This window comes from Brachionichthys hirsutus, unplaced genomic scaffold (genome assembly GCF_040956055.1).
Source record: "Brachionichthys hirsutus isolate HB-005 unplaced genomic scaffold, CSIRO-AGI_Bhir_v1 contig_980, whole genome shotgun sequence".
Classification (NCBI taxonomy): Eukaryota; Metazoa; Chordata; class Actinopteri; order Lophiiformes; family Brachionichthyidae; genus Brachionichthys; species Brachionichthys hirsutus.
The window spans coordinates 708-25,000 of record NW_027180956.1 but is presented as its reverse complement, the minus strand read 5'-3'; the positions used below and the strand labels follow the sequence as shown (position 1 = coordinate 25,000).

The window sequence follows — 24,293 nt, the reverse complement described above, 5'->3', positions numbered from 1 at the left end:
TTCTCCAGAAACTTATACTTGCTTAAGTTTAACTGGTTTTTACTTTCACTCGTTGGATGCCTCCTTCGCTAAAACTACCACAAATCAACAGGAGCAAACTTTTTTTTTTTAAACCAAATAAGGTGGTTTCATGTTACAGGACAATGCATCATTCGAAGAGTCTTACTCTGAAATCTCAATTATTTGACATTTCAACAGTTTTCCTTTAGCTGTAGTAGCACCCAGGTGAACTTTACTCATTTGTCTACCTTCGATTGTTCACTGCCAGGTTGAAACTCCTGGGTTCGTGCATTCAGCTAATCCTCAGTCCGGGAAGATAAAATATACTATGTTGACTTGGGCCAAGCATGTCACAGCAGAACCGCTTTCGGTGTCAACAGGCCAGTATTGTAGGTTATGTCCCCGCACCCCTCTGCGTCTTTTTGTCAATTTGTTTTGATTCCACGCGTCCCAGTAATGCACGAGTACTTTTGTGTAGACTTTGGCAGATGCTGATGTTATCCAAGCCCCGACAGTCCTAATTGTGTACACATGCTGAACATACATATACAGCCAGGTATATACATATATATACACAATGTATGTCTGGTTCAGTTTTGTCTTAATGTAGCACACAGAGGGAGTTATTCTTATGGTTTTAATGAAGAGATTACTGCTGATAAAAAATCTGTGATGGACAACAAAGTTCAGGTGAAGACAGAAATGACGTGTTGAATCTGAACGCAGTAGTTATGCTTGTGAGTTTGTGAGTGGTGATGAAGTTAAATGCTTCATTCAGTCATGCAGAACTAGTTTTCACTTGAATGTTTCTTGTTGAGAAATGAAGATACGTCAACATTAAAGCAACATGTCAGTATTCTGGCGTCTGAAACACTAAATGTGCAACACAGTCTCTGTGTCTCTGCACTCGTTACATTTTAGATCTACACTGTTAATGCCAACACACCTTTATGATTTGTTATTTTTCATAATAAAAACCTGCATCATGTTAAAAATGTAAGTAACCTTTATCAGAGGCAGCCTCTATTCCAGACTGCTGGCACACTGACAACAGCTCCATCGCTACGTCGATGAATGAACATCACCACAATCCTTTCTGACACCCAAATCCCCATCAGTGCTTGTTATAAAGAGCATTCTCTAGACCTGTTCTTCTTAGAAAGTGCTTGATATAAATCAGATTTACTTGAATCAAAACAATTCCTAGTCATCAGAATTTTATGAATATTAAACAACAATCTGATTTTCCATGATGTTGGCTTTTGGTCTATTTTTATTATGTAACTACTCCCCTTTCATAAATAAAATACATTTAAATGACTGTCTTCACCCATCTGTTACCACTGAATGACCTAAAAGCACATTGAGCCCTTCAGTGCGCATGAGCCGAGACTAGCCTGCAACAGTATAGCTCCGACTCAACTCTTTGTTTTTAAGCATATAATTTCCTATGGGATTATTAAAGTATTCTGATTCTGATTTAAAATACAGTACATAACTTTAATGTTGTGAACTTTTGACGCACTTGCTGTTATTATCATTGATATTTTCCTGATATTGGAAAAATGTTTGAAAAGTCCTCATCCTGTATTATTATATTGACAAAAAGATCCAAAAGTCAGCAAAAAATGTAATAGCTTTAAAAATAGATGAAAATATATCTGGAAAATTTAAAGCTATCTTGCTGACAAATGAAACAGACAGTCAAACAAACAGATAAACAAACAGGCGTGTGTCATCACGTCATAATAACTTCTGCGCGTTTCGCTCCAGACCTCCGCCCGCCTGCTGCTCTCACTCAAGTGACTCCTCTTCTGCACACTGCAAAAAAGAAAATATATCCTCAATGGTCAATCGTCAAGTCTCCTATTGGTTTATGTAGTTGAGCGAATGCGCCATAAAAAGAAGAGACTAAATTTCTTGATGTGAGTTATTTCTCTAGGAAAATATGTCCTATTTTGGATTAACAGTGCGCTGGGTTAATCCGTATAGAAACGCCTAATTTTGTACAGTGTAAATCCCTCCCGTCTCTGCCCCGCCTGCATCATCTGCCTCCCCGCGCCGTCCCGCCGCTCCTCCCTGGACCAGTCCCCTGTCTGACTCCCTCCACGCAGGAGACATCAACCATGGCTCTTCGGGACGCGCGTTCTCTGCTCCTGGGACTTCTGCTCCTCTTTCACGTCTGGGGAGGTGAGTGAGTGATTTTGTTTTTGCGCAAACTGTTGTCGGTGTTTCAAAAATGTTTAGAGAGGGAGATTCATCGCAGAAACAATTCATGAACCATGCAGCAACAGATCTCCATCTTCTACTACCAAGTTACATTTTGCATTAGTTGATACGGGAACTTCTGGAAACTATGAACTGTTGCCTGTTGAAGATCTTTCTAACTTTATTTAGTGTCAGGACATGTGTCCACCCATGCAGAATGAACTATACTCCTGCTGTCCTATGATGCTGTTAGATGAACTCACGCGTGTCCTAAGCTGGTGGAAACTACTCACATAAAGCAGATGTTAAGACAGGGACGCTGAAGTTTATAGTACAAACAGTGCAACAACTGAATTGACTTTTTTTGCTGGTGAGTTGTGAGGCTTGGAAATAGAGGACTATATGAACTGTCAAATTTAGAACTCTATAATAACTACAGCTCCATGTCTTTTCGTTGACAGAGAGGTCTGGTTATGGTCAAGGAGCGCTCTGTCTGCTTTCTGTCCGTTCGACTTCTATCCCGCACAGAACCAGTCCAGTGCAGATACATGGCCTTTACTGGCACTGCTCTGGTTTAGGAGGTTTTGTGTAAAGCCCAAAAAACGAACCCCAACAACTGCAGTTAATCATCTTGTTTGTTGCTCTGATGTCTTTTCATCGGCTGCGTGAGGCTATAATTAAAAGTTGGATAGTAACTTGTGAAATGTACAGCGAGGTGTAGACGAATGTTTATTTTTAGAGAAGCATGTGAGGATAGATTTGTGTGTAACGCTGTGTGGATGAGGAGGAACGCTCTCAGGCATCGACTCTGCCCTTGTGTCTTTAAAGTCAAAGGGCTAATGTGGATTTCACCTCCACCCCTTCCTCTCTTTGAGCTCAACTTCCCCTCTCACTCGCACCACGTCTTTACCTTTTTGTGTGCTCACCCATAGGAACCTTTTCCTCTCTTGCCCCACCCCCCCCCCCCCCACATTGTGCTGAACTCCTATTTTAACTTCAACCTGCATCAATATCTCTTCCAACTCCATCTCCTCCTATTAATTTAACTTCCTGTGCCTCTCTGGCTTTCTTCACGTTTGCCCCAGTGTCCACCCTGCCCGTTTACTAATATATGGAACATGTGTTAACTAGTCCATCGGAAACTCACTGAGGGAGGATGTGATTAAACGGCATCTGCCCTGAGTAACAGCGAGAGAAATTCCCCATGGAGTCGAGGCGCTGGTGGTGGCGGTGACCGATTAGTCTGCTGAGACGGATGAAACTGATGAGAGGATGCAATTGTTGAATCTGTGCGGTGATGGCAGATAGAGGGTGTGCATAACTGCAGCGTGAGTAGACTAGAGGTCCATAGAGACTCGTATGATGGGGTCCACTGTCCTACTGGGTCGAGGTGAACAACTTAGCTGCTGGCGTCTCCTCTGCTTTGTTTAAGACAAAGAAAAGCACGATATGGTCACTTTTGAAAAGCTGGAAGGAAGGACATTTTTGGATTAAATGTATGGCTTAAACAGAGATTGATCAACTAATTGATTGAATGACAAATCCACTGTTTCCACTGGAATTATTTTTGCATCAAAAGTGGTGGTTATTGGTTTGTTCTAAATCCATCCACACTAGTCTTAGTTTCAACTCTAATGATAAAAGTGGTTTCGACATCTATCATGATGATATGAAACACTACATCTTATGTTCGTGTTACGGTAAATTTTAATGTTTATTATCCCAGTGAATCTAGCAGTGGTGGTCATATTTATGTTGTGGTCGTTCGTCACACAGTAGAACGGAGAGCAAACAATGCGATTATTTTAACTGTAACAAAAGTCCTGCCAGATTATTAATTTGCTGAAGAGAAAATGTCTGTTGCTGCAATTCTATGGTCTTTATTGCTCATAATCCCAAGCATTTAATGATGTTGGTTATCTTGGCCTCAAGCTCACTGGATCTGTTGAAGACACTCTTTTTGATCATAAGGGCATAAACCTGCAGATGTTTAGCACAAATTAGTCCTATTGTGTCGTGCGTATCTGTTACAGGCCCTCAATGACATCAGAGGCCATGCTGTTCGACGATGGTTGGGATGACCCCCCAATAAGGATGCCATTCACTTCATCTGACATTTGCTAATCAAGTGGGGCCAGCAACACTAGACATTGGTTTAATTTCTGCTGATGAAGGCACCATGCTTCCGGCTTCGTGCGCTCGAAACAACTGCTGCTCTTCAGGCGTTGTGATCCCATCACGGACAATAAACCCTTGTTTCTCTGGCCCGCAGCAGCAAACATTGAGGCTTGAAGCTGAAGTTACTGGAAGAGGATCAGCAGAACAGATCTGGCTTTAAATGAGGGAGGACTGTTATACTACATCAGATCGGTCCACGCGAGCGACTATTTGTGAGCAGGTTGGATAATATTAGAGAAAAAAAAGGTGCAGCTTGAAAGTCTTCCGTTATCGTTGCAGGGACATGCTCAACGTAACTTAAACATTCTTAAGTAGCAACTGATGACAAAATGCTCTATGGCCCCAAAATGGTTCCTGGTGTTGGGAAAGTTCCTCACAGGAGCATGTAGCCTTATCGCTGTCCTTGAGAAGTTCAAGCTCTCTGTTTACGTGTTCCCATGCAACAGACTTCTCAGGACACCAGACAGGAATGGAGCAGTCCATTTCTGTCTTTGAACTCAGCTGGAACAGTGCAACCCTAACCCATCAATCTGGAGATTGATGAGTCTAAAATTGTTTTGGCAAAAATTGCACCTGGCAGGATTAATGGAACATAATCCGGAGCCCCAGTGGAAATGGCTAAAGAAAGTACACAGACTAGAGAATATCAATCTTGTGTCATCCTGAAAAGAAAATTGCTAAATCGTGTCATTGCTTCTTGGCTGTTGCTCCTAAACGTGACACTGAAGTGTAACTGTAATTATATTCTACTGCATTTTTGATCACATCTGACCCAGGACTCCTTGGTTGCTCGTTGCTGGGGATACACTAATGAATGTGTCCATTTGTGGTAAATGCTTTGAGTGTATGTCCCACATAATCCACATGCTATCCAGATTGACGGTATCCCCTCTGTAGAACATTGCCAGAGATTGTTCAATAAGATCTCTTGTTTTAAAACAAATCCAGTTGTTGTTGTTTTTTCGCAGCTAAACCACGCAGCGATTTGAAGCTCTCTCTGTGTGTGTGTGTGTGTTTGAGAAAGCATAATTTTTTTAGAAGCAAACAGTCTCTCCTGTTTCATTTTCCCGTTGATGTGAATAACATCCATTACCGCCATTACCTGGGTCAATAAAATAAACCAACAACAGGGAAGAAGTGGAGCTTGTTCCTTTTGAAGAAACCTCCCTGGGTGTTGTGCTCCTGCCATTGAGCCCGCTTTGCATGCATTCATTGAGTGGCAGCAAACAATTGTGGCTCAAGCCGTGAAGCAATCTGCAAGCTGAGGCGTTTTGTAAGGGAGTGGTTGAACACTTGTTCACTATGTAGAAGGAAGGAAGGAAGGAAGGAAGTTTATTCTCTCCCTCGTTTGTTTTTTTTGCTCAGCAGAACAACGAGGGACCTTGCTTTCGTCCACGTTTTATCATAAAGAAAAAACATTTTTGTGTTCACATTAACTCTCAGAATGTTTATTTCCAGTTATTTCCAAAAGAAAGCCCGAATACAACTGTAGCTTTGTCTGCAAAGTTGTAATGGCTAATTACATCATTAAGTTGTGTTAGACAAACAAAGGGTCTGTATTTTGCAGCGGGTCAAATAAAATGGTGAGTTTATGCTGATTTGACCAAGCGTGATCTGTTTAAATTTGAGAGAGAAATAAGAGTAGAGCGATGCGATGCAATGGAGAGGGTTAGGGTTAGTGCGATCCCAGTAATTATGCGTCATGATGGATGTGTGTGTGTAACACCGGTAAGGCACAATAATAAATGTCATCGCCGCATTAAACACAGCTCAAAGATCAGCCCAACAGTTGCACCCCTTGGTTTACTCTGCCCAGACATAAAGCCTCTTCAGGGCCGAGAGTTTGGGTGAAGGATTTTGCAACGTTGCCCCCTGGGAAATGCAGTCCCCTTCCCCCCCTGTATTCTCATTGTTCTTGCTGTCTGGCCTTGTCAGGATGTAAATCTTATATGCAGACCTCTGAGGCTGTGTGAAGCAGGCTAGGCATTGCTTTGCTTTAGCCAGTTGGTCCAGCTGTTCCTTCTTGTCAGCCTCCTCTTTGACTCTGATGTTAAAATGTTTGACTTGGTTGTGAAGCCTTTTGGAAATAGTGATCCTTGTTAGAGTTTTACCCACACATTTTTACCCACAAATTTTTCACACCGTCGAATGGATGTGGTGTGTGTGTGTGTGTAAATTCTGGGCCACATACATACGCAAGAAAAATGCATCTCGGCAGAGATTTTTTAAATTTAATGACATTTCAAAGCTCTCAGGTTAATTATACGAGAGCCAAAATTAGTTGATTTCATAGACGTGTTGTAGTTTGGTTTTATGTTTATTCATCATCTGAGATCTGGAATGTTTTTGCCTTTCTTCTGGCAAAATTCTTGAATCTCTGCTTTCAAATCCCGAAATAATTTCATCATGTTTCCCACGCCGAGCCATCTAACATTTGTGTGACATCCTGTCCCCTTGTTCAGTCTCATGCGCCTCCAAATGTGCATCAACCTGTCTGTTGTTTAACGCCACACGCTTTATTTTTTGCACTGACTTATAGGTGTATAATAAAATGAACATTTTCTGTCCCAGCTTGTCCAGGCATGCCTTTACCTCCATGAACAGATCGCTCCCTGTCATCGTCCCTTTCACTGCACCACATTACCGGCAGCGCCTGCATAAGTCCTTTTGTCATCTCACAGACAAACATGAGTAATTGGGCTTCTCTTTGCAACTTTCTGGTCATGGCTCATCTGGAGAGGGCCACGCTCTCGAATGCTTCTTTTTCCTTGAGGGCATGTTAGTGCTGCAGAGTTCACCAAAACACTCCTTGATAGATTCTTCCTCTGACAATACCTTGCTGTTTTTAGTGATTCTGTAGGATACCACAAATCTGATCTTGGCTGTGTCAAACTTGGTAGAAAATAAATAAATTACATTTAAATTTAAAAAAGACTAAAAGTCTTGCTGGTTTTGCAGCTCAGTTAGCTAGTAGCAGCCGTGATCGTATAGTGGTTAGTACTCTGCGTTGTGGCCGCAGCAACCCCGGTTCGAATCCGGGTCACGGCAGTTTTAAATTAGAGAGCCTTCCACTGGAGCCATCAATTTCTTTACTGATTTTTGCAGAGCCTGCTTAATTTCATTGCATCACCGTGTGTAATGACAATAACGTGCTATTCTATTCTAGCAATGCATCTGAAGTTTGTGCATATTCAGCATCAATCATCTTTTTGTCGTTATCTGTTTAGTCACACATTTGGTTCCATTTTTTCTTTTCAGTTTCCTTATGCATTTTCACAGGAAGTATTGAGATATGTCAGTGATGCAGAAAGACACAAATAGCAGTGGAGTAAGCTTTAAAGTAGCTGTAAATGTTACGATTCTAGCTGATCCTTCGCTCTGAAGTCATCCCACTGGGAGTTTAGCACAAGAGGAGACGGGGGGGCATGTCAGGACCTCTGTCCATTCTCTTAGTCCAACACCCTGCTTAATAATGGATGCTGTTTTCCTGAAATGATGTTCTGTGCTGATCTATTGCACATTAAGATCCTTTTAACATAATGCAGCCTATCAGTGCTCGGCCATACTGATGTGCCTCTGACTCCCCCGAGCCGACTGATGCGCTGCTCTGGTTCCACATCTTCGGTTGCTGTGGGTTACTGTTTGTAGTTAATTCCCTTAGTTTTTGCTCAGGTTCGTCTACGAGGCTATTATGGCCTAAATGAAAATTAAATGCATAATTAGATGTGTAATGCCTGTATAATTGAAAATTATGCAAGCTGTTATGTTGCATCTGTTTTGAATTTACATTTATGCTTTGCTCCTGATTTAACTGTTTATTTATTTATTTATTTTCCTCTGCCATAAAACGGGACGTCCAACATCCACCAAAAAGGAGGGAGCCGCTGCTTACTAGTGCATTTCATTAAATCAGTGAGCAAAAAGCTCTCAGTGCGTGCGTTCCTGTGAGCGCATCTATAATCTATCTTTAGCCATAATACGTCAGAACCAGCAGCGCACATCTCACACAGTTGAGGGCATGCCATGTGACCCATCTCGGTTTCTCTACCATTAACAATTAGCAGAATTGCACGCGAGAGAGAAAAATATATCCTATTTTGGCCTTTCCCATAGTTTAAAGCAACTCGTGTTATTTTACTTCTCCCTAGTGACAGAGAGCCTGATAGAGGGAGCGTTTAGTGGTTGGGACGTGAGAAAGAGGATGGAGGGGGCGTTTTGTACCACCATGGGAGCAGGCATGAGGAATGTCCCACTGAGATTGTCTCGTATACACATACAAACACAGACACCGAGGAGAACGTAGGCAGTGAGGTCATACATTATGAGAGTCATTTTACAATGTTTTTTTTTAATCATGGGAATTATGGATTTGGACATGGGAGAATGACACAACACATATATTATGTGTATTTACAGTATGAGAGTCTAATGTGTGTTGGCCGATAAAAATAGCTGAGTGTGGGTTTAAAGGGTAGAAGGTCTTGTCTTGTTGCCAAGTATGTAATCAAAGGGAACTGAGGGAACTGCTGAGGCCAAACCAAAGTGGGACTAAAGAGTAGCCTCTGATGCTGATCAGTAATCCTGTGTCGTTTCTGGCGTTGGATCCGTAGTGCCATGGTATAACCATTCTCTGAAATGTGCTCCAAAAATCCAAGCGTCTCCCTGATAGATTCCTCCTCTGACAACAAAGTGTCATCCAGACTGAAAGTAATAGTTCTATGGGCTGGTATGTTGGGCTTCTTTCAAACACTGTTTCTGTCTCCAGCCCTTGTGCTAAGCTGTGCTACCTGTTTATTAGATGCAGGTTTATATGTTGCATTAGATCTGTTTAATGTTCCCTTTTATTTGCCAAAAATAATAAGGAAAAAGGAAAAAAAAAAAAAAAAAAGAATATTCCCACCTATTTTTGATTTTATTTTCACAGCTGTGTGTCATTATTAGTACCAGGAATCTCTACTGACGACAGGACTATTGATATCATGTATTTGTCCCTTTGAACAAATTCATATTTTTCTCCGTTGGCATGAATTATTACTCAATCACACTTTGCTTCTAGCGGGTGAGAAGACCAGCGGTGTTTCCTTACCAGCGGCGTGCCTCTCTGTGATGACCTTAAAAGACTCCAGAGCTTGTATTGCCGTGCTGTTGTGTCAACAGAACCCTTTGGAAGATGAGCCAGGGTTCGCCTGTGCTGATCTCTACGACAGGTGGCGTGATGAAATGGAATCTCGTGTTAGATTACCAAGAGAACTCAGAGTGCCATGTGACTGCTTCCATTTCTGCTGTGTCGCGTGGTCCACTCTGATCCTCTCTGCTGCAGTTCGATTCTTTGAATCTAAGTTGCCAGTTTAGAAATCATTATTTCTGATGGTATGTTTTAAGAGCATGCAGCTTTTGGTTCCAGCACTCTGGGGTTGAGTGTGTCTTTGTGTTTGCCTGGGTCACGCGTTGAAATCAAAAGTGCCTGGCAGGTCAGGGAGAGAGGTCGACCTCATTTGATCTCAGGCATGGGGGGTGGGGGGGGGGGGGGGGTGTACAGTTTGGTTGCTGCGGCTGTCTCTGTCCATCACCATGCGTCCACATGCAGCAGTTAGCACGAGCGTTTAAATGCAACACGCAGGCTCCTTAAAGACGAGTATTTTGTTAGATTATTTCATTATCTATTAAATTTTAAAATATTTTATTTGATCTTTTGTTTCATTGTCTACAAGGCATCTGCGTCTCGAAGGAGACGGCCTTGTTTTACGTCACAGCGCCGTCTCTTGATCGTCACGTCGAAAGATAAAATACTTGCTTCCGTGAAAACCTTTTGACAGCTGTGAGCTTTCAGCATGTGGGGGTTTCTCTGTCATCCAGGTCGGGGTAAATCACAAAGAGCTAAAACGAAGCATCAACTGGACTTGTTTGAGTTTGATTGAAGACATTTCACCTTTAGTTCTAAATGACTGGCAGAGGGTCCAGATACTTGTACTCCTGTTGGAGCGGGGAACAAAGAAAGGGCCGAAACTGCCAGGGCAATAAGACTCCTCCGGAATTATTAACATTCATGAGGTGAAGGGCCGTTGTTCCCCTATTCTCAGGTGAGCTGTTTTGTTCCACAACCCCCAACCACACCTGGGTGCAGCTCAACAAAACTGCTCACCTGAGGGGGGGGCACAACAGCTCACAGAGAACCAGCTGACCCGATTCTTCGCTTACCCGCCACCCTGATTTGTGTCTTTTTTCTATTTACTATCCTCTCTTCTCTCCTGCTTTGGTAACTCTATAGCCTATTTGCTAGCCTCTGACCCATTACAACCATACAAAAAGCAGCCTGGCAGAGGCACTGTTTTCCCATGCTCCGTCCTGGATGTGTGCTGCTATTTTTGGGCCTGGTCGGGTCAGTGCACTCCATTTCTGCTGTATCCTGTAAGCAAATAAGTTGATAGGCCATTGTTATTCTTGGATTTGACAGCACTGGAAACTTTCCATGAGTTTGTCACTTCTTGTTTGAGTGAACATACACTCTGGTATATATACACTGCGTTTCACTCATACTGCCAGGAAGTAAATTGAACATTGAATTAAAATTTGAAATAATACAGCCCCTAGTATTTTAAGATGATTATAATGAAGCTCCCATTTGGAGAAACGGCTGTGCTATTACCTCACAGAGTCATTAAAGGAAGTTCTCATGAATACAATGTATTCATTTTATAAAGTAGAAATTGGGCACACACACACACACACACACGCACATGCACGCACACACTCTTTTTATTTAACATTCATCCTCATCCTTTCATGCCTTGGTTCAGCCTCAGCCTTTTCTTTAGAATGTCAGAAGTAAATTAAACATGTCTAAGCAGGGGAAATCCCTGGTATGTAAATATTAACACAACACCCAAAAATCTATTCTCAATGGAAGAAACCGTTTGTAGAGTGACTCTGTAATGCAAGTGAAAGGGCATTCGCTGATGTAGAGGGATTAAGTCTGGATTAAATAGCCACTCTCTCTCTTTCTTTCCTCCTTCTACAGAGAGAAGCTAAGAAGTTTGATCTTCAATTCAGTCAGTCAGATATATTTAATTGACCTCACTGTGTGTGTGTAGCTGTAGCAGATAGTATTACACATCATACTGCCAGACAGATCTCAGGTTTTGTGTTCATGTCTGCTCTGGTTTGACCTTCACGTTGGTTACTGTTTTTTCTGTTGAAATATTTTGTGTGATATTTTGAGATTAGAAAGCGACGCAAAAATGTCTTATTAATAAATAGTAGATTATCCCATCCTTTTCTCCTCCTTCTTACTTTAATAATGGCAGTTTTGGGATTATTTTGGTTTATCTTTAAAACGACCTAATTCTGTGCTTTTGGATGCAATTCACCCTCTTTGTCGGATGATCTTTTTTGGCACAGTGGAACAGCTTAAACGAGATGTTTATTCCTGTTGAGGGATTACCTGCAGCCCCAGAATGTGTGAAACATTTGGCCAAATTCCAGCTAGACTCTGAATTTTCATCTCTTCATGAGGCCCGCTTCTTACCTGCACAGACGGGATGCTGCAACAGAGTCAGCGTTGTCTTTCCATGGCTAATGGACAGGAAACGCCTATGCAAGAGAGAGAGAGAGAGAGAGAGAGAGAGAGAGAGTGTAATCGGATTTCCAAAGGAAGCTCCATTAGTCAATAGTAAACAACAACAAGCAGCACTTGGAGGTGTGAGCGATGGATGGTGGGAGGAAGAATTAAGAGATGAGGCTGGGAAGGCATGTTTGTCCGCCTTGCAGGTCACGGTTGTTGCGGGAGCCTATCCCAGCTGTCTACGGGCAAGAGGCAGGGTGTACACCCTGGATGAGACGCCAGCTCATGGCGGGGCACGGCTCAAATGGAAAAATGTAAACAAATCAATAAATAAATATGCCAAGGAACTAAGTGCAGTTATAAAAGAATCAATAATAGATAAAGGTAGTGTATTTTTTATTCAATCAATTGAATCTATAAAAGAATCTTCATTGTATTCAAATCAACCTTCTCCACCTCCCCCTGTCCTTTGCATCATCCTCCCCACTCTCATGCCCTCCCTCACCACGTCCATGCGTCTTCTCCTGGGTCGTCCTCTAGCCCTGTCCCCTCGCAGTTCCATCCTCAGCATCCTTCCACCGATACAGTCCCTGAATCTATAAAATAATATAATGTGGGGAAAAAATGAACCATTGCATTTAAAAGACTTTTAATAAAGATTTATAAGCAGGTGAAACGTAACAATCTCCGGAGGAAAATAACATAGTTTTATCTTTCTGCAGGAATTATTGTTAGAAAATGAGAACAGATTGTAACAACACCGTTCAGGCTGTTCCGGGCTTTAAGTGTGAGGCTGCTGAACCTCAGTCGGACATAATGTTTGTCTCGTTTACTGGAAAAAAGAGGAACAGATTAAGTGTACTGTGTGCATGGTTTAATAATCATGTAATTATAATGAATGCTAAACTGCTGGATAGCATTGTGCACAGGCAGAGAAGGGACAGCTGCAAATATGAATTTATAACAGCATAGCCAATGTAAGAGAAGTCTCTTTTTTTTCTTGCTGTATATCCACTTCTTTGTAAAGAGTGGACACAGGCAAGGCTAAATCAAATCTCCTTCCCTCCGGGCTCTGGCTCATGTTGAGATCTCTGCTCATCTCCGGAAACACTGTGATGCAAAATGCAATCAGAGCTCTTCCCTATAGAGCAGCCGGATGCGCCTCAGTGCGAGACCTTGGGAAGGGAAAATGACCAGCGTTTCAGGCAGACCATGAAGGAACAGGGAGGCTACTATGCTGCCTATAAAATGAGCCTTTCTTTCTATGAGAGTGACATGTTGGAATGCGACACATTAACATGGACATGGGTGGGCTTCCCATTCCTCTCATAGCGTCTCTCGCTCCCTGTTGATCCACCATTTCTTTAGTTTCTCTTTTTTTTTTTTACCTTTATGCCTTCTTTGGGTTTCTTCTCTTAAGAATCTCACTATCGACTTCTGGGTTTTATCGTATTATAACCACCGTCCTCCTTGACTGGGAAATTGTCTTCCTCAATCGGCAATTCAAACCTTTCCCTGATGACATTCTGCACCTTTAACATACTTCTGCTGCAATTTCTTTACAATCAGGTGTCTCCGTTTACCCGTCCTCTTGCATGCTCGCCCTCCTCCTCTTGTTAAATTAATTCTCCATACAAACTAGTTAAATCGTGTCAGTTTGATGTCTTTTTTTTTTAGACCAGTCCATCTGTTTGATCTTGACTTTGGCTTGGCAAGGATTTCACACCTTCATTTTTAGTCCAGATCAAACTGGCAAAAATTTGAAAAATCAAAATCCCTGATGAAATAAATTAGAAATACAGGTGGTCCTCACTTAACGACGGGGTTGTGTTCCGAATAGCTCCAATATAAGTAAGTGGGGAAAATCAGGATCCGCAATCCAGATCCGATCCGGATAAAATTTAGCGGTGAGACAGAGACCCCCCACCCTACATTACATCGGCCAATAATCCACCGAGATATTGAGGAACACATTTTGAAGCTACTTTGACTGCAATGTTACTGAAAATTCCAAAGTGATTCAGAAGAGACCATGGATTCTGGATCATCACTAAAATTATAATCAACTGTTCCTGGTAACATTCCAAACACACGTTTTGAGTTATCTTGCTACAAAACAGACAAAACCAACGTGGGTGGTAACATAACCTCTGCCACCGTGGAGGTAATAAAAAAAAAAAGAAGGAAATATGTTTTCTGTTTTTTTATGCTAAAAATATGGATCAATAATCATATGGTAACCGTAACATGCTCTCTTTCAGCATGGGCTGAGGTGGAGGTGAACATGGAGGACAGAGTGGAGGTGCTCAGGGGAGACATGGCACAGATCGACTGCATGTTCTCCTCATCCGGAGGCATCGGAGGGACGGTCATCCAGTGGTTCTATGTGAGTGTTATCCACCCTATTTCACATCCGCAGACAGCCGGGACACGTATGTGGATTCATGGTTTGACCTTTATGAACTTCAGGTCACCCAGTCAGGTGAGAAGCAGAACATCTACTACCAGGACGCCACCATGAACTACGTACAAAAAGGGACGCGGTTCGCAGAGCGGATCAGTGTGAACGGGACTGGAGACACTGGTGGGGTGGTCCTGACTATCAGCGACGTGCAGCTGAAAGACGAGCGGGAGTTTATCTGTCTCGTCAAAAGCCAAACGGAGGCCGCCGGGGAGGGGCGCACCAGACTCAAGGTGTTTGGTAAGTTTCAACTTCACATGCTGCACTTTATCAATAGATTTTCATACTTACGGTATTTTGAATTTCAGCTTTACTCAAAGTCAAAATTTGATTGAGTGAAAACTTTGCGGGCCACCGATTGGCCACGCTTGTATGACAAGGTCAAAAAAAGAAAGGGAAATGCGTACCTGTATACAAAAAGGTGTGGCAGTCGAGCCGAGCCATGCTCTGCAGCGACGGCGTCCGTCCTCTCGCATGCGATGTTCCATGAGAGCAAGCCAACCAAGTGGAATTCTGGAATACATTTTTCAACTGAAATGTGAACTGCTTACAATGCAAGTAACTGTAGGCCACATTTTAACAGCCATTTTATCCTTGTTTCATCCCTTACGCCTCCATAATATAATAGCCCATTCGTTTAGCCCAAGGTGAATGCCGTAATCGCAGGACTATAAGCCGTTACTTTTTTCACACGCCGCCGTGCCGCCCTTCTTTCTTTTTGTTAACCGCCAAACAAACGACACATTTTCAACAACCAAGGTAAAGCGTGAAGCCTAATTATTATTAGGTTTTATTTTAGCATTGATGAAAAACTGTGCTGTGCTTTTCTATAATTCATGTTATCTTTAATTCCTTTCTATATTTTCGCCACACATAAACCCATAAAATAGGTTTTAAATAAGTGTTTCTGGGGCTGGAGAACGGATTAACTGGATTTACATGAATTTAAATGGAGGGGGGATCGGTTTAAGAATATTTCAAGTCACAAACTGAGTTGAAGAATGGATTCAAGTCATGAACGGAGGTTCCGCTGTATTTAATTAAAAGTTTAAAAATATATTTCTGTGTAAATAGCTCATGTTATAACGTGGACATCCATAGACAGGTGCGGTCTATATATGTACAAAATCTTTTTTCTGGCTGAGGCTTTTAATCAGGTTTGCTCAATAGTCCGGGAATTACGGTATTGTTCAAATAACAGGCTTTTGATATTTCCAGCACCTCAAAGTCAACTCTAACTTCAACTTATTGTAATGGTTACCCTTCTAGTGAAATAACATCCGCTTCAATCACGTTTGCCTCAACTGCCTTCAGTACTTACAACATTCACAACCTTTTAGTGCATCAAATTACGCTACAACTCCTTACAAGCAACTTGTTTCTGGAACATTCTGCCACTTCTTGATTCAATTCTGGACTCCTTTGCAGAAATACCAGACCTTCCATCCATTGAGGGCGTCCAAACAGGGATCTCAGTCGATGAAGACAACCCATCTAAGGTGAAGGAACTTTCAATCACAATCCTCATTATTATGCATAATCATCAGAATTAAAGTTATGAAGTGAGTTTCAGGCTGCAATTTAAACCTTTGAGTTCCCTTCTTTCTCACAGATTGGGGTTTGCGAGGTGAAAAATGGCTACCCGAAGCCGAACATCACGTGGTATAGAAACAACGTGCCACTGCGCGTCGATCGGGATGGTGAGATGGAGCAGCAACGACGCGTGTGATGCACGCTTTTTGATGCGTCTCTGTGCTTTAATGCGGCCTTTGCTTCCTTCTCCTTTGGTGTTTTCCAGTGGTGAAAATATCTCCCAGCACCACCACTGAATCCAGCGGTCTGTTCTCCATTCGGAGCGAGCTGAGCGTGAAGGTGGCGAGGGAGCATAAGGACGATCTTTTCTACTGCGAGGTCACCTACTTGGTTCCTGGGGAAACCAGGATGACAGAGAGCGACCGCATTAACGTTACCGTGTACTGTGAGTGTCACACAGCCCCAACGCTTTCATGGGGCATCATGTGACCACGCGACAAGGTTGTTTGGACATTTGACTACGTTTGAAGAAGCTCCACCGGCTGTGTGTGCGAATATTGCAGCCGGGTTCCATTATTGATTACCAAACCCCTTTGGATCAATATGAAGTTTTAAATTATGGCGAACACTTTTATCAACAACTCGGTCAGCTTTGCAGTTCATGTCAGAAATGTTGAATCAGATTCACGTTAGCGTTTCCACTCCTCATGTATCCGTGTCAGTTATACTAAAAAAAAACGTTATTTCAATAATTGCTGTTTCACCGCCTGTTTTTATTTTATTTTATTTTATTCAGAAAACTTGAAACAAATCCAGTAAATTAAATTTGCCGTGTCGTACAGCTGCAGATTGTTGCCATTCAAGCAGATCCGGAACCTGCACCAACCTCCAGGGAAGCTTCGCGTTTGTGGCCTGACCTCGCTTCTCGCTCTCTTTACAGACCCCGCCACCGCTGTAAACGTCTGGGTGGAGTCGCCGAAGGGCAAAGTCAAGGAAGGGGACTCGATTGAGCTTCACTGCCGTGACAACGGGAATACTCCATCCTCCCTTATTTCAATAAGACATGTAGAAGTAAGAAACTCAACCCCTCTGTGCTCGTTGTTCGTGCACCGGCTTCGGCCTACGCGGTTCAGTCTTCATGCAGAGGATGGAGTTGGCGGTGACGTTCTGAACATTAACTGAAATGATGCACATTTCTGCATTGATCAGCTTAACCGTTTGCTTTTTTTTTGCAGACTGATGAGAGCTGGGACAACAACATGCTGGTGCTGGACAACGTGACCCGCCTAAACAGCGGCGTCTACCAGTGCACATCTCTGGACATGGAGACCTTTGATGAGATCGCAGGAGAAACCACTGTGTTTGTCAACTGTAAGTTAATTCATTCACATCTTACCGGCGGTGGAAACGAATGGGCCCGGTTTGATTGCTCCCCCCCCCCCCCCTGCTCTGTGTAGATATCGATGCTGCCGTGTTGATCCCTGAAGACATCGCAATAGTCACCCAAGGGCAGGAACTGACGGCCACGTGCAACGCGCTCTCTTCTCTGCAGACGCGCGCCGTCTGGTTTAAGGTCAACTTACACACGATGCAACGTGGCGCAGCAACACAAACAGAGTAATAAATGTACAAAAACCAGAAACCAAAAGTAAGCAAACTCAAAATTGGTAAAGCGATGCAACAATAGCGAGCATGATGCACATTTTACGTCCTTCTTTTTTTATCTTTTTTTTTTTCTAAATCTTGAGCTCTGAAAACTTTTATTGCGTTTACGATGTTTATTCAGGGAGACCAGTGAATTTGAAACGCTTGAGCCGAGCCGGTGTAATAACAGCGAGCCGAGACGGCTGCCATAGTAGTTATTTAACACATATTGGCAACTATGAGAACCGAAACAGCCCTGCCATTGGACCTGTTTGTGCTTAATGCGATTCTTGTTTTCTGTTGTGTGAGCAGAACGGAGAGGAGGTTTCAAAGGATCACAGCCTGATGCTGAAGAATGTCTCGTTTGACACAGCAGGGACGTACACGTGTGTGGTAACGGTCCCTGAGATGGACGGAATGGAAACCAGTGGATCGCTTCTTGTTCGCGTCCAAGGTGAAATTGCATAGGTCTCCTGTCAGTCGTGTAATCTTTAGTGTTTTACACTGTGTGCGTAATAATTTGGCAAGTTGTGTTTCTGAGGATGAGCCTCATTATTGATCAATTAGAAAACGCTCTTGGTCGATTGAAAGTTCTAATGAACCGCAGACCGAAACATTTACCACGGTGAATGTGAGGTTTTGGCTTTGTGAGGAGAATATCTGTCTGTGCCGGATTATTATGGTTTTAGGTTTCGAGACGTCACTGCCTGCGACCTAAATTGCTCTGACGTCACGTGTGCGACCTGCGTTTACATTTAGAAACAGCATGGATGCCTGATCTCCTTATTCTAAACCCTCCCTCCTATCACCTGATATATTCAAATATCAAAACATGCAGGTTAATTTAGCCTAATAATTGTGTACACAGTGCATGTGTGATTTTTTTCCTGCAGTTTTACTGCATCATCAGGTTAATGGTTGTGTCTCATTGCTCATATTTCTTGCTCCTCTATCTGCAGGCCCACCACACATTATTAAGACAGACAACACAGAGATAGAAGAGACGTTAGAAACTACAGTCGACCTTAGTTGCAACGTCAGAGGTTTCCCTGCCCCCCTTGTTACCTGGACTACCTCTGATGGACAGGTATGGTTGACAGGTTGGCAACTGCTTGATCGTCTCGCTCGCCCAGTGAAATAATGCATCTATTTCAAGGATTAAATTGACATTACAGTACAGCACTTGAATTTTTCTTTCACGAAAATTACAGAACGAGTGAAGCGCGCTCGCAGCGCTCGGCCATCTCGCATCAGCATCTGGAATCGTGCTCGCACGCTCTTATCTCAAATCAAAAATAGGCAGGCTGGCTCATATCTCGGAATGCTCGTGTGTCGAGGTAATACTGTTAACTTTTTTTTTTTTTTTGCCAGATTCGGAAGACGCCATCCCAGAAAGAAACAGAGGAGGGCGTCCAGAGCGTGTTCAGTGTAAAGGTCACCTCAGATATCACTGCTGTGTGCGAGGCCCAAAATGACTTTGGTTCGGACAATCTAACGTTCAACATTAAAGCCAGTGAGTTCCTTCTGCGGCTTCGCATCCTGTCATTGCTCTTTATGTGTATACAGTATGCCTCTTGCCCCCCCCCCCTTTCCTTCTGGTCCTGCCCTTCTTGTTTGTGCTACCTTGTTGACTGTTTTTACTTACCAGCAGTCTGAATGCCTCAAGCTCTGCCATGTGCTGCGATGTGTTGCCTGTGATTCCTGACATTTCAATCTACGACTACGACTACTGACCTTTGGGCTTGTCCCGTGAGGGGTCGCCACAGCAAACCAATGTTCTCCACTTCACCCTGTCCTTTTGTCCTCACCAACACCAGCCACTCTCATGTCCTCCCTGTATACACTTCCTGGTTCCACCACCAGGGCTCCTTATCTCCTTTCCTTCCAGAAGACACACCCAGTCCTCTCCTACCTGTCTCCCTGATCACCCTTGCTGTTGTGTTCCAGTCTTCTGGAAGCCTTTCTTGCCCTCCCAAAGCCTGTCTCACCTCTTCCCTGAAAGCCAAACAACACTCTTCGGTCGTCAGCTTCCACCACTTTGTCCTCTGCTCTGCCTTAGTCCTCTTCCTCTTCTTCACGAGTCATCTTCCTCACCACCAGCCTATGTTGGCTGGCTACACTCTCTCCTACCACGACCTTACAGTCACCAACCTCCTTTAAACTGCTCCGTCTACACAAGATGTTTCCCCCCTGTGTGCTCCTCCCTCCACCCTATGTTCTCATCTCTTCTGGAAATAAGTGTTCACTACTGCCATTTCCATCCTTTTGGCAAAGTCCCCCACCATCTGTCCTTCTAGGTTCCTGTCCTGAATACCAACCTTCCCCATCACTTCTTCATCTTCTCCTCTATTTCCTTCACCAACGTCCCCATTGAGGTCTGCTCCGACACACGATTCACCTCTAGAACACTCTTCCTTCTAGATAACTCCTACTTCATTCCTCCTTCCATCTCCTCCGTTATAAAACAACTTGAATGCTCCTCCTGAGCTTCTTGCCTTGCTTCCTTTCCACCTTTCCGTTCTCCTCATCGTCGTGTCCAGCAGCTCCATAGCTTTTCCCGTCATCATCCCAAAATTCAAAGTCCCTCCTCTCAATCCTAGACTCTTCCATTCCTTCTTCTCTCACTGTTGATGCCCCCCCCGTCTCCCCTCAATCAATGTTGCTATTTCGGACGAGACACCGTGGAGCTGTGCGGCCGTAACACGTACTCCCTGCTGCCCCAGTGTGTTAACAGGGAGCGTCCTCCCTTCTGTACCTCTAACTGTTTTCAGTTACACACACCTCCACATCAGCCACCACCACCACCACCACCACCCCCCCTACCACAGGTAAGACCACACTCCCTCTCAAGAAACCAACCAAATACCACTCAAGTCAACTGCAAAAGGGACTCGGTGACACCTCAGCTGTCAGTAAAGATTATTTGAAGGATCAAACATCCTTTCAATCGTAGCTTGGTTGTGCTGTTTTTCGTGAATAGGACTTACCTACACTTCAACCAGCAGTAATCCTCCACTTCATGGACTGGTGCGACCTTCAGATGTCATCATGTGAGGGTTTTTCAATGGGATCACCAGTCAATTTATTCCTGGGGGGGGGGGTTTGACACGAGTCTCTGCTGTTGTAGCTCTGACTGGTTTCTGAGCTCCAGTAGGTTGGATTGTATATCCTGATTCTGAGTTTTTGGTTGTGGGCAATCTGCCATCGTCTATCTGGTGCCTCACAGCACAGTGCAATACATTGTGCAACAGCAAGGCTTGTTTCCACCTCCAGCGTGGAAACGATGCAGCGCTGCTCACGCATCTCGCTTTGCAGGTGCCGTTTTCTCCTCAATCTTTTGATAGTTGAACAAGGTATTGATCATTTGAGATCAGTGTTCGATTACCGTTAGACTAACAATTGTGTTTTCAGTTTCAAGACTTGTCCTTTCACACTGCACACTGACCTTGCACACCAATAATGACCAGAAATCTCTACCAAATTAGGCCTCTAGAGTCTAGAAAACAAGCTGAAACTTTAAATGCACTCAGAGCATATCCCCAGACTCCCATTACGAAGGCAGCACGAGTGCTTTCTTTCTTTCCATCTCTGCTCTCCTTTGTTCATAATGTCAGGAAATCCGCCCCCCCCCCCCCCCCCCAAGCTGTCATTTCAGGAAAATCACTGTTTAAATGAGCTTAAACAGGGTCACTCTGGAAAAAGGCTGCTGTGCTTCTGAACACTGTCAGCCCGTCAGGCAAGATGTTTAACGTCACGGATAAGATCCTCTCAAATTCAATATTTGTCAGTGTGTGTGTGTGTGTGTGTGTAACAAATCTGCTGCTATGTCTTATATAATACACAGAGCTGATAATTGTGCTCATGTGGTTTTTCTCAGTCAAAGCCGAAACTGCTATACCGCCAAAGAAAATCAAGAAAGGTTTGTAGTCCACGGTTGAATACTCTCCTCTGTCCTCCCGTAAGGGTAAAAATCTTCCTTCCACTTCTCCTCCATGGCACCTCCCTCTCTCACCTCCCAGCCATTCATCAGATCTCCCTCTCTCCTGATGAACGAAACGCCAGTGCACCATTGAGTTGTTCTTCCTCGCCTCTTCCTCCGCACGTGTCTTCCCGTTTGATGAGCACACATTTCCTCCTACGCTCCCGAATGACTTTGCATCTTCCCTTTTTAGTTTCGGGTTACCTGAATGGATGCTAGAGTTGATCTCTCTTCAGAAGACGTGTAAAATGCTATCTGCCCTATAGCCACACAGTCTGCGCAGTGCAATCCTGTATCTCTACCTCACGTCTCAGACTTCATCAGACTTCATTCTTAATATTGCCGTGAGTAACAATGTATTTCTTGCTCTGTTTATTTTTTCCCCACCAGAGGGCAATGGAGTCATCATTGCAGTCATCATTATCCTCATCCTGCTGTTAGCCATTTTGGGGAGTGTGCTCTATTTTCTCTACAAAAAGGGAAAGATCTGTGGCCGATCTGGCAAGCAAGATCTGTAAGTACAGTTAGAGTTTACATCCCTAAAAAGTAGCAAAAATCCATTCTTTCCCCCCCCCCCTCCCCACAGCTCTATGAAGCTTTATAGCATATCTTCGCTTGTGCAAAATCTGGCATGGCTCTGACCATAGAGCTTTTATGTGTCGCAGCACTAAACAGAAGTCCAACAAGGATAACATCGTGGTGGAGATGAAGAGCGACAACACGGAGGAAGCCGTGCTGCTCGCGGTCAATGGAGAAAAGCATCCTCCCAGTGACCAGGTGGGAAACTGCTGTTTGAGTCAAATAGGGCTTATTCTGCTTGTTTAATTACACCACTATAATACCCCCCCCTGCTTTGTGTCTGTTTGCCTTCTGTAGTAACCGGATGTGCCAAAGTTTAGGAGGCGACTGCAGGACTCACCAAGTAGCTCCCGTTCATTGCTCTCAGGCTCAGACGCGATTACGCCTTAAAGCTTCCATCAAAACTCCAATTATTGGAAAAGCCCGGCGGATGGATGATCCGTTAATATAACGATGGATGGCCGACAATCAATTATTATTCCAATCTGCAGCTTTTGCATCCTTTACACCCGAGCTCATGTCAGTCATAACACAACTTCATCTTTAATGAGGAATGATTTCATGGGCTGCGGCACAATAAATCTAGTTCTCATTAATATGAGCTGTGCAAACTGCTGATTGTTTGGAGAACAGTAGACCAGGGACTGTTTTTAATACCCTTCTAAATGTCACCTCAGTCAAACCACACAGCCTGAAATGGTATTTTAGCAAGTGTACATATTATAGTCTATGTGTATATTTCTTTATTTAAAATAACACTGTAGAAAATAAAACAACACAAAAAATAAAAGCTTTCTTTTGGTTTGGTCTTTATGGAGAGTTTAGATAGATTATTTGTCTTTTTATGTTTCTTGTCCAGTTTAAGTCTGCACACTGAAACTTTATGGGATGCAATGATGCTTCTCCTGACAGCCAGTAAATGCCTCACCAAATAAATACCGCCTTTAAGCTCTCGAGTCATTTAATCACACAATTCACAGTTTCTTTTTCTTTCTTTCAGGCTAACATCTATCTTTAAACACCAAGCTTTTGTGCCAAAGATATATTTTTGCAGGTGAATAGTTGGCGTAGAACGGTTGACGTTATTAGTTTGAGTTACTTTGAGTTTAATTTTATATTCTATGCGTGTGTTTAAGTCTCAGCAAGAGTGACGTTCAAAGGTTACAGATGCTTTATAGATATTCAATCAAAGATTTTCAAACATTTTGTATTATCTGTTTGTATTTAATGTTCGCTGCACTGATTTGTTTTGTGTGTGTGTGGTTATTCTTTATGCAGTTGTGTTTTTATAATGTGGGACAGATTTTTTATTTCGTCAAGGTATTTGAGCGAAATATAGTTCTGTCGTTATTTTTATTGCGTTTTACTGATGTGTAGTGAGAGAGAGAGGCTTGAGAAAGGTTGAGTCTCATTTGGCTCACAGCAGTAGTTACACTCGTTCTCCGGAATACTTTACTGCATATTTAACAGAGAGGATGAGGGTAGAACAGATTATTGGTCCATGGTAACTATGGTTCATGGCATGAAGTGACCCTCCTTATTTTCTTTGTTTGATGAATTCCTGTGCTGAATGAAACTTGAAAAAAAAAGTAAAGAAAATCTATTGATCCCAGAAAGACTGCTCTCAGATCTGACGACTGGCGAAGTGGGAACTTCAGCATGTGACTACTAAGGAGTGGAAACAACTGAGACTCCAGCTCCTTGCGCTCTATGTCCTCTGTACACAACGTCCAACCACTGTCTTTGTTTTCCGCTGCTTGTAACAACTACCACTGTTAACATTATTTTAATGCTTTTTTGTTGTAAGATTGGAACATTGATGTCATCAATGTTATTCACGGTCTGTAGTTTTTGAAAATTATATCAAATAAAGACTGACTGTTACATAAGAGCACTGAAAATGTGGTACCTGTTATTCCCGATGGTGCTAAACTGAGAAAATGTTAAAATCACATTGATATTTTAGAGACGGACATGCCTACATTGAATGACAGAAACTATAATTTATATATATGTACGGTGGCCGACACGGGCCAAACGCACTTCATGAAGAAAATGGCTTCAATTACAAAAACGATGCAAATTCACAAACTCAAACACAAGTCTAAACGAGGTACCAAAAATGGAGCGTGGTGCAAAAAAAGAAAAAA

The 24,293-nt window shown here is 43.1% G+C and overlaps 1 protein-coding gene and 1 non-coding gene across 2 annotated transcripts; both read left to right on the top strand.

Moving 5' to 3' along the window:
* The first annotated feature begins 2,102 nt into the window (after positions 1-2,102).
* On the top strand, positions 2,103-24,044 carry LOC137917009 (cell surface glycoprotein MUC18-like). The gene is made up of 15 exons (XM_068759895.1): positions 2,103-2,190; positions 14,209-14,333; positions 14,417-14,648; positions 15,837-15,907; positions 16,021-16,108; positions 16,207-16,386; positions 16,882-17,012; positions 17,177-17,312; positions 17,399-17,514; positions 17,898-18,039; positions 18,545-18,672; positions 18,957-19,098; positions 21,955-22,078; positions 22,230-22,341; positions 22,441-24,044. Exons 1-15 carry the CDS (start codon positions 2,127-2,129, stop codon positions 22,441-22,443), a joined length of 1,794 nt encoding a protein of 597 aa, XP_068615996.1. The 5' UTR covers positions 2,103-2,126; the 3' UTR covers positions 22,444-24,044.
* Positions 7,363-7,434, top strand: trnah-gug (transfer RNA histidin (anticodon GUG)). The gene has a single exon. It is a non-coding gene; the product is annotated as a tRNA-His (tRNA).
* Positions 24,045-24,293: the final 249 nt, after the last annotated feature.

Excerpts from the sequence above, each read along its gene's own strand:
- LOC137917009 (XM_068759895.1), top strand. The coding sequence starts at position 2,127 with ATGGCTCTTCGGGACGCGCGTTCTCTGCTCCTGGGACTTCTGCTCCTC. Across the intron at positions 2,191-14,208 it reads CCTCTTTCACGTCTGGGGAG|CATGGGCTGAGGTGGAGGTG; the intron begins GTGAGTGAGTGA and ends GCTCTCTTTCAG. Across the intron at positions 18,040-18,544 it reads GCTTCTTGTTCGCGTCCAAG|GCCCACCACACATTATTAAG; the intron begins GTGAAATTGCAT and ends CTCTATCTGCAG.